Consider the following 14,857-nt stretch of genomic DNA (forward strand, 5'->3'; position numbering starts at 1 on the left):
CCTCTCAACTCTCATATCAATTGCATCAAGCACAAAACTTTGCATCCTTCATTCCTCAAAATTTCCTTTTATTACATTGTATTATCAAGTAGAGAAAAACGAACATACCTATGTAGCTCTGCAGCTAATTCAGTCGATCAAGAAAGAGTGGAACTGTAGTTTCTTGTTTGTTGTGCAATTATACAGAGTCAAAACTAGCTTCTCTTTATTGTATCAACTTTTCTTACATAGAGAAAAAAGGCTCAAGAAGATAGAGAAGTGTAAAAGAAAATGGGGAAAAAGAATGTGATCCCACAAATTTTTAAGCATATATAATATCATGACTAATTTCTAGAGACGAAGAGAGGTATCGACATCAGGAATTTCAAAGAAGTTGTGAGGCCCTCTAACAGCAGGGGGATTCATGGCTCGAAAACGCAGGCGTGTGGTGGATGATGGGACGCGGAGTTGAGCCCGAGTGCTAGAGGGTCTTGATAAGCAACGTTGTTCGATCTCGTGACTGAAAGATCATGATCGTGGCGATCGGTTTCTTGAGGCATGAGCCTTAGCATCTGTGTCTCTTCTCTCATCTCCTTCAATCTCTGGCAGCTGCTTGAACCTTTCTTGAAGTAGCACTATTGATGAACCAACTATTGCTGGATCCTTGCTTTGCCTCCCCATTTTTGTTTCTCTCTCTTGCATGGTGTGTGTGTGAGAGAGTGAGTATATATAGAAGAGGGGTGTTATTGTTTTTGCCACTGGTTTTGGAGGTTACTGATCAGCCTCTTGATTGATTCCAGTGGTGACGAAATCGTCGCGAGGATCGGGCGACTGCGCAGCAAAATCCAAGAGGGAAAATGCTTGAGAGGGTAGTGAAATAATCTAGAGAGGGAGAGGGAGAGGGAGAGAGAGAGAGAGTTTGGTTGATGTATGGGTAGATGTTGAAGGGAAGAAGCCAAATGGGAATGGATATAGTAGTTGGAGGGATGTGTTTATTGGAATATGAGGTTGGGCGTCGGCTTGTTTTGAGCACTCTCATCACGCCATCATTGATGCTTCCATTCTTGTTGTTTTCTTGAATCATTGGTGATGATTTTCATTAGTTTAATTTGGTAGGGAGATTTGCAGAATAAATTGACATTAAACAATTCAATATTCGATTATGTATCTGAAATTTAGCCCCCCCCTTGTTTAGTTGAGACATTGAACCAAAATTTGGCTGCCTACTTGTGTACAAACACATAGGTTTTCAGCAAATAAACCAAGGATAGGAAATGACCAATTGAATAAAGGAGAGGCAAAAATGTTATGTTTACATTAGCATCAAATGTAACACAAAATATAACAAAGAAACCAGAATTATTTGCAATGTGAAACTGCAAAAATTATATGCAAGTAAGTCTGCCTAACAAGAATGTAGAAGCAATGTGAAACTGCAAAATTCCTACTTTGCTTCACAAAAGAAGCACTCAATTTTACATGCTAAGACTAATGTGAGCTCTAGAGATTACAAGGGAGGGGTGTACAAGAAGCCCAAATCAACCAAACGCGAGGCCCAGGGAATTGTATCGCGAAAATCTAAAGCGAGGGAAGCCATTGAAGTTTTTTCCAGGTTGCAATAATATAGTATGAGTTGATTCAACTGGTTCCAATTTGCATTTCTGAATATGTAGATATGGCTCTAAAACTGTACATACTTTACATACAAGCTGTATGCAAGATCCCGAATGAGAAACGTCTGGTTCAACATCCATTAGCACCACGTCGTATGCAGACACAGTTAACAAGTGATGCCGTTAGCTGCTCAAGAAGTCCACAAGATAGAACCAGGATTCAATACGCACACAAACACCCTAGTTTCGAAAGAACAAGATCCAACTAAACACCTTCTGCCTGGCTATTGTCCTAAAATAGCATTAACCCAAATTTCATTTGCTCATCCAACCAACAAAACTTTCAATCTTTTGCATACAAGTGACCAAGTTAATTCATGCATCTTAAATCTCCGAGTGCGCTCTGCGCGCATATTAATTATCAAATCAGTAAGTACACAAAACACAAACATATATATCAATGGGTAACATTAACATGTATATGTAGATAGTAAAAATGAATGTACAATATGCTTTTTTACCTCCACACAGTTAACTACATGACTCTGTATGACTTATTAGGAGAATCAGTTTAACCAATTGCCTTCCTTTCTATCTCAGGTTGGATTGAAATTGTTATGGAGCTTATACAATTGGCATGCCAGTAAACAAGGGACTATTAAGCGACACTTTTACGGCAAGAGTTGGCTGGCATTTTCTTTAGCCTTGTCCTCATATCATGTTACCTTTTGCTCAAATAGTACAGTTCTACAATCCAAAGCACTTCCAAGAGGCAAATCAGCAAATAATGCTATTATTTTGTAAAGGCTAATCATTACCACAAAATCTAGTTAAAGTTTTGAGTACAAAAATTAACAAACTTTGAGGTCAATATATTACCTGAAACTATTGGTTAGTCAAGCAACCAGGTCATATCTCTCATTCTAGAATGACAAATTGATCAGTGAGATCTCAAGAATTGGGCAACTCCAGAGTATCATTGTGAACACTGTACGGCCTATATGACAACTGGAACCCTAGAGAAACCAAAACCAAACAGATATTAAAACAACAAGAAGATTAGTGCAACGAAACTAATTTTTCTGAAGGTACTATACTACAACATGAAAAGCAAAGAACTGACAGAAATATTTTAATAGAATAATATAATCAGCTCACCACTTATTCGATTGTGATTTGCAGCTTAAAATCCTTTCACGAGCTGCAGAAAACTCACCCTTGTTGAGAAAATACAAGGGGATATCAAATAAGAACGTATTTTCCATGACAAAAATGTGTTTCTTTTCACTATATCACCCAGGAAACGTCACCCTGGTTTTTGGTCTCCTAGGACTTGCAATTCATCAGAAACTTGGTCCTCTGAGATAGATTTGTCGGTATTAGACATTTCCCTTGCTAGCATTAGATGTGTCTGCTTGCTAATAGGGACATTCTTTGAGTTCATTGCATGAAGAAAATTCAAGCATAATTGTGACTCCCTGCTCTTTAGCAGGCGGTCAATCAAGATAGTCCAAACAATCTCATCACCATTCCATTGTTTCTCAAGCATGCCCTTGAACACCTCTTCGGCCTCTTTTGTCCGTTGTCTTGTACAGAGAGCTGATATAATAGCTGCATAAACTGATAAAGGGAGGTTGAAACCCCTACTGTTAAGCAGATTAAGTGTCTCTAGAGCAGAGTCGACTCTTAAATTCTTGCAATAAGCTTTGAGGAGAGAGCAATATATAGCCTCATTAGGAGTCTGCCCTTTCTCCTTCATAAATTTTACCAACTGATCTGCCTCGTGGCTTCTGCCACCATGACACAGACCATCAATTAAGATGGAAAATGTATCAATAGAAGGTTCACAGCCAATCTCGGACATCCTAACTAGTAGATCGCAGAAGGTATCAAAAGTAACTTCTCTCTCGTCTAAAATATGAGTGGGCACAGTTTCATGTTGCGCTGTGATTTTTTCAGCAACTATCTGGCTCTCCTTCTGCATCCCTTTGAGCAACACGCAGTAGGTTCGGTAATTTGGGGTGCAACCAGCACTTATCATCCGATGAAGCAGAGAAAATGCATGATCTAGTCTACCTACAGATACAAAGCCATCGATCAATGAGGTATACGTGACCACATCTGGATACAATTTCCTGCTCACCATCTCTTCAAGCAAGATCTCTGCATCATCAACACGGCCTTCCCGGCACAGACCATCGATCAATGCACCGTATGTATACACGTTTGGCAAGCAATTTTTGCTCTTCATTTCACGGAAAACCTTGAATGCAAGATCTGACCCACCATCCTTGCAAAGACCATCAATTAGAGTAGTATATGTAATCACATTGGGAAGCAGACCATCTTCTGCCATGTCATTGCATAATTTCTCTGCTTCAGACAGCCTACATTGTTTAGATAGACCATTAAGAACAGCATTGTAAGTCACTATATTTGGACGGCAACCAACTTTCTGCATCCCCTTAAGCAAAGCTAGTGCATCTTCAACTTTCCCTTTCTTGCAGAGGCCATCAATTAGAGTGGCATAGTTCACCAAATTCGGGCTCAGACCTTCTTGCATCATTTCCTTGAATAACGCAGAAGCTGCATCAAGCCTATCACCTTTGCAAAACCCATGAATGAGTTCTGCATATGTATATTGATCGGGTTTACATCCATTTTCCTTCATCACCTCCATCAGCCTACTCGCATTATCTAGATAACCACACCCGACGTATCCATTGATTAGAGTGTTATACGTGATCATATTGGGACGGGGACCCACCTTCAGCATTTCACCAAATAGAGCCATTGCCCTGTCAACATTTCTTATCGCACAGAAACCTTTAATCATAGCATTGTAAGTTTCTGTTTTGTCCAAATGACCATGCTGTTCCATCCACTGAAAGATTTTAAAAGCAGTATCTACCTTTCCTCTCTCACACAGTTCGTGTATCAGAGCATTATACGTGACTGTGGTAGGAACCAATCCATCCCTCACTATCTTGTGGTACAATCCTATTGCCACTTCAAGCTGGTTGGATTTCGCCAATCCACTGATGAGGGCTGTGTACGTCTGCACATTGGGTACAATACCCCTCTCTCTCATGCTTGCAACAAGAGAAACCGCCTCATCTGCACGCCCATCTTCAAGCAATGCCGTGACAGGAACTGTATAAGTGTAAACAGTAGGTCTGATACCATTCTCAATCATCTCCTCAATCATACACAAAGCCTCGCCTACCCTTCCATCGTTACATAACCCATTAATAAGTGTACTATATGTCACCGCGTTGGGATCAATCCCTTTCTTCACCATCTGATCAAAAACTACAAACGCTTTATCCAGATTCCTGTTCCTACAGTGCCCTAGAATCAACGACGTATAAGTGAAAACATCTGGAAACATTTCATACTGATATAGCTGAGCCAAGATAATCTCAGCCTCCTGAACCTTCCCCTTCTTACACAGAATATTAATCATGGTATTCAATGTCAACAAACTAGGTCTAATCCCACTAGTCAACATCTCCTTATACACATTCTGAGCTGCAACAACCATATTAAATTTCCCCAATTGAATCAAAAGAGAATTAAAACTATATAGACTATAAGGAAGGCCCTTACTCCCAATCTCATTCAAGAAATCAACAACCCTCCTAATCTCCCCCTCGTCTCTACTAGCTTTAATCATCAGAATCCTGACATGGTCCGCGGGCGCAAAATTCTGATCTTTAACAAGCCTATTCAACATGGACATATAACAGCACATATCATGGTTGTAGAAATGCCAACTAGAAACCCAATAAAAGAACTGCAAAACGCAATCGGTGTTGGTGTGGGTCTCAATGATTCTGGCGACGTGGAACGGTTTGAGCTTCGGCGTGAGGGATTTCAGCTCGGAGCTCCCGCGCCATGGGATGCGCGGATTGGATAGTATTTCGCAGACTGCTTGAACTAGATTTGGAAAGCCCTGATTTGGGGAATAGGGCTTGGGCGAGAAGCTGCTGAGGAGGCGGCAGCGGCGGGTGTATAGCGGAATCGGATACGGGAAGTGGGGTTTAAGGGGTTTTACCATTGCGAGAAAGAGGGCCGCCGGAGGTGCGGAATGTGGCGGCGGCGAGAGAGTTCATGAATCGCTAATGCGGCGGGGGATTGGAGTGCCATAAAATGAGGTGGCGCATTGATGGAGGGACTGAGGAACGTGGAAAAGGGCAAGCCACAGCAAGAGAGAGAGAGAGATGGGGCTGTAGGCTGTAGCTGTGGGAGTTTAGTCTTTGGGGATTTAATAATTTCAAGGTTTGTTAAGACTAGGGCTGGAAAAATAAAATTGTTTATTTTGATATTACAGTATCAATAATCAATATATAATACGATTAGGGATTCCTCGCTTCTCCTTAATTCTATTAATTCTAGGTCCTATATGACATCTCTAAGAATTCAAAATTTAAAATCTCTGCACTTTTAGAGCTTCTACATCAATTCTGTATTGCTGATGTAGCAATATAATTCCTCATAAGGGCCTGTTTGATATGAGTTTAAAAGCAGGATAAGTTAAATTAATATGGATTTATGTAGTGTTTGATATTATGTGTTACTAATATGGTCAACTCCAGGTTTATCCCAAGACCCTAGCTTATTTTGTGGGATTAACCCACACTAATTATCCCACCTCCCCCATGGGATTAACCCACACTAATTATTCCACCCCCTCCATAGGCTACTAATTTAGGTATTTGATATGTTAATCCAACCTATTTCAATGGATACCAAACACTTTTTGGGATTAATTACCAATGATATCAAACACCCATCTGAGATTAGAAATCATGATTAATCTCCCCTCCCCCACCGCGCCCCGCTCCTCCCACCGCCGCGATCTGCCTCGCCGTCCCACCCCGCCCCCTTCTCCTTTCCCCGTTTCAACACCAGACTCTCCCTCCCTCGCTTCAATTCGCCGCAGTCCGGCCCCCCTTCCTGCACACACTTGCGTGTTATTTTTCAAATCTTTAAACCTGAAACCCTACTCATTGCTCTCTCTCCCACCGCCAGCTCCTTCTCTCAACTGCCGCCCCAAACGACCGTGTCTTCATGGACGGGCTCATTCATCACCCGAAGTCTAGCCATCAGAGACAGCTGACGGCGACGCTCGGCTGCCCACGCCCTAATTTCGTCCCCAAATCCATCCTCACCCCCGTCGCCGATGGCCCGTTCCAAGCCCCAGGCTGCCCAACCCCAATTTCGTTGCACTTCCGTTGATTCGCCGCCGGTATTCTCCATGGTAAGTATTCTATTAAGAAAGATTACACTTGATTATGAGTAGCGCTGAATTTCGGAAAGATTTACCTTTCCCTCAATGATCAATCAATTTTTAGGGATTAAGTTTAACAATGGAAAGTTATTATGTTAGGAAATATTACATTTGATTTTACTATGATAGAAATATCAAATTTTGGAAAGATTTACTGATCGATAACAATGAAAAACTTTATAAGCTATAAAATCGTTAGTTCGAATGATTAATTGGCTCTGAAAGTCATGCATTGAAGCTATAATGGATTGAAGGTCCTAAATCACAGTTTTCAATTTCAATATTCAAATGGAGAAACAAATAGTGAAAATAGTATCAGTAGAGGAAATGAAAATTCCGTATATTAGATAGAATGAAGTTTCAATAAGTAATTCGATGGTATGGTTCATAAAGATATTTCTTTGTTCATTGTATGGTGAACAATTGTTGGTTATTTGAAAAAAAAAAGTAATGAAATATGAAGAAACAAGTAATTTTGTGTAATTCTGTGAGGTATTTTATCACTGTTGTTTGAAATCTTGCAGGCATTGTTGCTTTTATCACAATGTTATACTTTTCTTCTATTCTTTACACATATGTGAAGAATCAGTTTTAAGCTTTATTGAATTGTTAGTGGTTTAATTCCTTTTCTTTTTCTATATTTTAGTTCCGAAATTCGCCATCGAGGAATTCAAAGTGCCACTCAACCATCTGCTGACGGTATGATTCTATTTCTATTTCCAGTTCCATCTTTCTGAGCTATAGCCTATATTTTTATTTGCTAAGCCGGCCCAAAGGATTCTGAGGAATATGATTTGTGATCTGGAGTTGGTAACTTATCTGAATGTTAACTTAACAATCTGTAGAAATTTGTGGGGGCCTTTTGTGTTGTATCATTTCCTTACTTGAATACATCACTACTCACAGCAAAAGAAAATTTTGATGCTTTGTTGGTCGAGGATCTTTGAGCAGGATGGAGTTATATTAGTGGTTGATAATATTTCATTTGACTTTGTGAAATGTGCTACAATTGATTATGTTGACGAGCTTATGCGTTCTGCTTATTTATAGTATTTTAATAACTGATGTTATCAATCCTTTGCCAGTAAAAAATTGTGATCTTATATGTTGTGAGAGTAGAAATCACTGTTGACTTATCATGGTATTTCTACATGGATAGAACAGCTAACAAATTCGCTGTAAATTATTTTATGAGATTCTGCACCTTTGAGATGGTACATTTTGTAAATTAGTAGGTCTAGATTCTCATTGTACTCATTTTCAATCATTTATTAATTTCTTTGTCTATCATATGTTAGTTTATTTGTTTATTTCCAGTTTTTTGTCGATTGATTGATGCTCACTCATTAATGTGGTGATGATGTTCTTGTGCCCAGACCCATAACACCATAGGTATTGGTATATACAGAATAAGTAGTTCTGAATCTTGTGACAGAAGTGTTGTACTGTTGTGCATCTTTTAGTGGGTTTTATTGACTAGCATAATCAGATGAGGTGATTAATATGCATAAAGCTTATCAATTCTGTCACTTGCTACCTTTACTTATGTAGTTATTGTATGACATGCTAATGGGGATAGATTTTATGTTTAGCATAAAAGTTAGATAAGTAAATTGTATCTGAACTGCTGCATTTAAATCTATATTCGTTCTGAAGTTTAGTTTTCAAGTTTGTTTATTTGGTTGTCTTTTATCTATTTATGGATTACATTGTTGCGATAACTTTTATATTTTTAATTAAATTAAATATTTACGCAAAATATATCAAATTAAAGATCTTATCATAATTTTTAATCTGATATGCATATTAACTATTTTATAATAAGTTGAATTTTACAATTTTAGAAAAAAATAAAATAAAAATAAGGAGATAAATAGCTACAAAATTGTCACATAATTTTGAATTTTTTTGAAACCTAGGCTTATTAATATAATATAGATATTTGAATTTTATTGAGATAATAACTAATTATCGTAAGAATTTATGTTGATTGATTAGATACTTTATAAATATAAATAAGTGATGGGTCCAAATGCAATAATAATAATAATAATAATAATAATAATAATAATAATAATAATAATAATAATAATAATAATAATAATATTGAGGGTTATATTTAATTAAGGGGGTTGTGTCGGTGGAATAATGATTCTAATTTTATTACAGTTTTGAATTGATTAATTTGATTACACGGGAAATATTTTTATATTTCTATGTTTGGGCCGGTCTTGCATGCGGTGGTCGCACTCCAGTGCGACGGGTCCACCCCGACCCGCGCCCGATCCGACCCGTGCCCAGACCCGAAATTCTGAATCCTAAACTATTACATTTGTTTATAATAATTATTACTTTTAATAAGCATGAAATATACATTTGTTCGCACAAATGTATACTTACATAAATATAGGTATTTACCTTCATTTAATATAAAGTATTATATTTTCTAAACCCTAAATTCTATAAACTAAACCCTAAACCCTGTAAACTAAACCCTAAGCCTGAACACTAAACTCTAATACGAGTATTTACTTTTAATAAGTATAATATATACATTTGATCGCACAAATGTATACTTATATTAATATAAATATTTACCTTCATTCAATATAAAACATTATACATATCAATAATTACTTTTTCTTACGATAATAATTATTTGATCAAATAATAATGTAATTATTTATGCTTATTAAAAATAATCATTGTTATAATAAAAAGATAATGTTTTTAAAATATTACAATTTTCACAATATTGAAGTTAACTACTTATATTAACATAAATATACATTTATATGAACAAATGTATATATTATGTTTATTAAAAGTAACACTTATTATAAACAAATGTAATAATTATGAGCATGGGTCAAACCCACGCAGGTCAGGGTTCCGGGTCAGGAGGGCGGGTTTGGAGCCGGGTCGACCCGCCGCACGCCTGTGCGACGATCGCACCCAATAATCTGCGTCTATGTTTATATAAAATTAATATCAACTCAATTACTATATTTATATATAAAACAAAAAAAAATAATTTTAATTGAATATATTTGAGCGTAATATTAAAAAAATAAAGAAGAATTCACAATAATAAAAATTAATATTATGAAAAGGTAAAAAAATATATATAATTTAAAAAGATGAAAATGAACAAAAAAAAAAATTGGATATAGATCTATGAAAAAAAGGTGAGTAAGTTGAGATTTTTATTTTTTTTTAATTTTAATCTTTAAATAAATACACATAATTTTGCATGTATAGGTGGCAAATAGTAGTGCACAAGAAGTTGAAATTTTCTCTAAAATTTACTGCAGTTTCGTGGTGATTTATTTGTTGGGTGGTTTATTGCAGGATGTTGACGCCGAGAAGTAGCAGCGCCTCTACCTCTCAAGCCTTGGCGGCTATCCGACGGATAGTGGGTGGCGAGTATTCAACGGATGGCGGGTGGCGGATACCCGACAGGTGGCGGTTATCCACGGATCGCGGGTATGGGTGGCAAATAGTAGTGGGTGCAAAATAATTTTTTAGAATATACGTTTCACTAAGTCATGTTAAGGATAAAAGTCCTTTTTAATTTATTTTTTCATTTAAGTTTGATGTGTAACGTAGATCTATATCATATTAGCAGTTTTTTTAGTAAATAATCTCCATAATTTGTACATATATTAAGAAATAATTTTTACATTTTTTATATATATAAATTATAACATTAAATGATACCCGTCGAAATTCGACGGGTTACAAACTAGTAGTTATAATATATAACTAAATTATTGTTTTACAATAGATTATACATCTAACTTATAATAGTTACATATATAATAGCATAGTTATAATATTAGTATTATATTATAAATAATTATTACGTCTAACATATAAATTATATGTAACTTATAGTAGCATTTCTATAATTTATTATATTTTACATGAATGCATACAAGTATGCGAATATAAAGTATGTGGTGAAATTCTCTCGCCGAACCGCTTCCGTACCAAAATCGAGATTTCTGCTCCCCGAGCCACTTAATATAGCTAAAATGGCCTTGGCGAACCACTCGTCCAAAAATCGACAGACACGGATTTCAATTCTGATCATGCTCCCACGTAGCCACCCTAAAAATATTCCCAACGGTCATTGAACGGACCAAATCCGACGAGGATAGGTTGGGAAATGGAGGGGACGTAGCGCCGTCTTCCGACGGACCGTTTTGCCAATATCTCCCTCGTTACACGTATGAATTGCATGATTCTTGGGCTCTTGGTTATCTTTCATGATGGGGAACATGTGGTGAAATTCCCTCGCCGAACCGCTTCCGTGCCAAAATCGAGATTTCGGCTCCCAGACCCACTTAATATAGCTAAAATGGCCTTGGCGAACCACTCGTCCAAAAATAGACCGACACGGATTTCAATTCTGATCCTGCTCCCACGTAGCCACCCTAAAAATATTCCCAACGGTCATTGAACGGACCAAATCCGACGAGGATAGGTTGGGAAACGGAGGGGACGTAGCGCCGTCTTCCGACGGACCGTTTTGCCAATATCTCCCTCGTTACACGTCTGAATTGCATGATTCTTGGGCCCTTGGTTATCTTTCATGATGGGGAACATGTGGTGAAATTCTCTCGCCGAACCGCTTCCGTACCAAAATCGAGATTTCTGCTCCCCGAGCCACTTAATATAGCTAAAATGGCCTTGGCGAACCACTCATCCAAAAATCGACCGACACGGATTTCAATTCTGATCATGCTCCCACGTAGCCACCCTAAAAATATTCCCAACGGTCATTGAACGGACCAAATCCGACGAGGATAGGTTGGGAAACGGAGGGGACGTAGCGCCGTCTTCCGACGGACCGTTTTCCCAATATCTCCCTCGTTACACGTATGAATTGCATGATTCTTAGGCTCTTGGTTATCTTTCATGATGGGGAACATGTGGTGAAATTCCCTCGCCGATCCGCTTCCGTGCCAAAATAGAGATTTCGGCTCCCAGACCCACTTAATATAGCCAAAATGGCCTTGGCGAACCACTCGTCCAAAAATAGACCAACACGGATTTCAATTCTGATCCTGCTCCCACGTAGCCACCCTAAAAATATTCCCAACGGTCATTGAACAGACCAAATCCGACGAGGATAGGTTGGGAAACGGAGGGGACGTAGCGCCGTCTTCCGACGGACCGTTTTGCCAATATCTCCCTCGTTACACGTCTGAATTGCATGATTCTTTGGCCCTTGGTTATCTTTCATGATGGAGAACATGTGGTGAAATTCTCTCGCCGAACCGCTTCCGTACCAAAATCGAGATTTCTGCTCCCCGAGCCACTTAATATAGCTAAAATGGCCTTGGCGAACCACTCGTCCAAAAATCGACCGACACGGATTTCAATTCTGATCATGCTCCCACGTAGCCACCCTAAAAATATTCCCAACGGTCATTGAACGGACCAAATCCGACGAGGATAGGTTGGGAAACGGAGGGGACGTAGCGCCGTCTTCCGACGGACCGTTTTCCCAATATCTCCCTCGTTATACGTATGAATTGCATGATTCTTAGGCTCTTGGTTATCTTTCATGATGGGGAACATGTGGTGAAATTCCCTCGCCGAACCGCTTCCGTGCCAAAATCGAGATTTCGGCTCCCAGACCCACTTAATATAGCTAAAATGGCCTTGGCGAACCACTCGTCCAAAAATAGACCGACATGGATTTCAATTCTGATCCTGCTCCCACGTAGCCACCCTAAAAATATTCCCAACGGTCATTGAACGGACCAAATCCGACGAGGATAGGTTGGGAAACGGAGGGGACGTAGCGCCGTCTTCCGACGGACCGTTTTGCCAATATCTCCCTCGTTACACGTCTGAATTGCATGATTCTTGGGCCCTTGGTTATCTTTCATAATGAGGAACATGTGGTGAAATTCTCTCGCCGAACCGCTTCCGTACCAAAATCGAGATTTCTGCTCCCCGAGCCACTTAATATAGCTAAAATGGCCTTGGCGAACCACTCGTCCAAAAATCGACCGACACGGATTTCAATTCTGATCATGCTCCCACGTAGCCACCCTAAAAATATTCCCAACGGTCATTGAACGGACCAATCCGACGGGATATGTTGGGAACGGAGGGGACGTAGGCGCCGTCTTCCGACGGGACCGTTTTGCCAATATCTCCCTCGTTACACGTCTTAATTGAATGATTCTTGGGCCCTTGATTATCTTTCATGATGGGGAACATGTGGTGAAATTCCTCGCCGAATCGCTTCCGTGCCCAAATTATTTTGTTTTTTTTTTGTTTTTTTGTTTTGTTTTAGTATCGTAATGAGCGAGTGTTCATAAAGACACTCACGTTAGGTGAATACGATACATCCATTTATCGATTAATATGTTTAAGTATATTTTATTAAGGTATTATTATTAGAACATCATAAATTATACACATTTGTAAGTTTATATGACTTTTAAAATGTATTAGTCATAACACCATTTTCAATTTATAACAATTATCATCCTCATTTTTATTTATTATCAAGTTAATGCGATTAATATGTTGGTGGATTAGATTAGGCTGTGACAAAGATGTCAAAATATCGATCTAAATATTAATTACTCCCAATAATATGGTAGGTAAGTGATTTTGATCATGAATAGTTTGTTCATTCTTTCTCTTATATCGGCATCATATTTGTGTTGTTGATTACTTTTACTTTATTTTAAAAGTTTAATTCTTATCTAATATGTTGTGTTGTTGGTGTTTTTTTTTTTTTAAGCAATTATCTAATATGTTGTTGAATAATGACAAAGTAGTTCAATTTGTAGAAGAAAGAAAAGAATTTTAGACCACAAAACATATTCACTCATTTGATGAAAGGTACAACCCAGTCTCCAAAGTGTACAACACATCTACGCAGATTCTCATTTGCCAGGCACAAAGTTAGTGGCAAAGGCCCATGCATTGTTGGCTACTGGATCAGCCACATGATCATACAGGTTCTCAATTGGGCCTTTTCCAGTCACAATGGCTTGCACAAAGAAGCCAAACATTGAAAACATAGCCAATCTTCCATTCTTGAGCTCCTTCACCTTGAGCTCAGCAAAGGCCTCTGGGTCGTCGGCCAGGCCCAACTGGGTCGAAGGCCCCGCCGGGGTAGACCTTGTCGAGGCCTTCCCCGAGCGGGCCTCCTCCGACTCTGTATCCTTCGATTAAGCCCATGAGCACGACTTGGCTGGCCCAGATGGCCAAGATGCTCTGGGCGTGGATCAAGTTGGGGTTGCCCAAGTAGTCGAGCCCGCCCTCGGAGAAGATTTGGGATCCGGCCTTGAACCACACGGCCTCTCCGAACTTGATGCCGTTCTTCGAGAGGAGCTCGGGGAAGACGCAGCCCAACGCGCCGAGCATGGCCCAACGGGAGTGGATAACTTCCAGCTCCCGGTTTCCTGGCGAAGGTCTCGGGATCGGCCGAGAGTCCTGCAGGTAGTCCCAGCCGTAGTCACCGGGGAATTCCCCGGTGAGGTACGATGGGGTCTGCTCGGAGAATGGGCCCAAGTATTTGGGCCTGTCTGGTCCGTACCTATTTTTATCAATCAAGACCAAACCAAATCAAACGTTAGTTTAGATTAACTAGTCAACTCACATAAGACGTAGATAGATGCTTTAATAATTACCAGATGCTTTGGGGAGAGCTCTTGATGGTACGCCTCATGGTGAAGCGGCCGCCTCCGACGTTACCGACCTTGCGGGCGAGCTCATTCTGTGGCTTGAGCGCTGCCTGGCCGGCAAATGCAGATTGTTGGATTGCTGAAGTTGCCATTTTTGCCTCAAAACTCTTTCTAGTTTAAGCTGTTGGGAAGTTAGTTGTTGTTGTGATGGGGTAGGAGTTAATGTGGAGGTGGTTATATATAATATGGGAAAATGAGATGAAATTTTGGATCACAATATCTACACGTCAGCATGAGCCAATTGGTCAGTT

At 39.3% G+C, this 14,857-nt stretch overlaps 2 protein-coding genes and 1 long non-coding RNA gene across 5 annotated transcripts; 1 reads left to right on the plus strand and 2 right to left on the minus strand.

Moving 5' to 3' along the window:
- Nucleotides 1-185: 185 nt before the first annotated feature.
- On the minus strand, nucleotides 186-5,860 carry LOC131009544 (pentatricopeptide repeat-containing protein At5g65560-like). 3 transcript variants are annotated; one of them, XM_057936949.1, is made up of 3 exons: nucleotides 2,751-5,860; nucleotides 2,472-2,608; nucleotides 186-1,884 (listed from the first exon to the last, which is right to left on the minus strand). In XM_057936949.1, exon 1 carries the CDS (start codon nucleotides 5,650-5,652, stop codon nucleotides 2,899-2,901), a length of 2,754 nt encoding a protein of 917 aa, XP_057792932.1. In that variant the 5' UTR covers nucleotides 5,653-5,860; the 3' UTR covers nucleotides 186-1,884; nucleotides 2,472-2,608; nucleotides 2,751-2,898. The 3 variants fall into 3 exon arrangements, with proteins under 3 accessions (XP_057792932.1, XP_057792931.1, XP_057792930.1); XM_057936948.1 differs by having other exon boundaries at nucleotides 186-1,717; nucleotides 2,751-5,846; XM_057936947.1 differs by having other exon boundaries at nucleotides 186-1,779; nucleotides 2,751-5,846.
- Nucleotides 5,861-6,402: 542 nt separating this feature from the next.
- Nucleotides 6,403-10,566, plus strand: LOC131009547 (uncharacterized). Its single transcript, XR_009096454.1, has 3 exons — nucleotides 6,403-6,855; nucleotides 7,532-7,584; nucleotides 10,237-10,566. It is a non-coding gene; the product is annotated as an uncharacterized LOC131009547 (long non-coding RNA).
- A 3,154-nt stretch (nucleotides 10,567-13,720) lies between these two features.
- Nucleotides 13,721-14,771, minus strand: LOC131009548 (chlorophyll a-b binding protein 37, chloroplastic-like). The gene is given in 5 exon segments (XM_057936954.1): nucleotides 13,721-14,012; nucleotides 14,014-14,322; nucleotides 14,324-14,362; nucleotides 14,365-14,458; nucleotides 14,553-14,771. Coding segments are annotated over 5 exon segments (798 nt in total). The 5' UTR covers nucleotides 14,699-14,771; the 3' UTR covers nucleotides 13,721-13,802.
- Nucleotides 14,772-14,857: the final 86 nt, after the last annotated feature.

The sequence above is a fragment of the Salvia miltiorrhiza genome, chromosome 2, assembly GCF_028751815.1.
Source record: "Salvia miltiorrhiza cultivar Shanhuang (shh) chromosome 2, IMPLAD_Smil_shh, whole genome shotgun sequence".
NCBI classification, from domain to species: Eukaryota; Viridiplantae; Streptophyta; class Magnoliopsida; order Lamiales; family Lamiaceae; genus Salvia; species Salvia miltiorrhiza.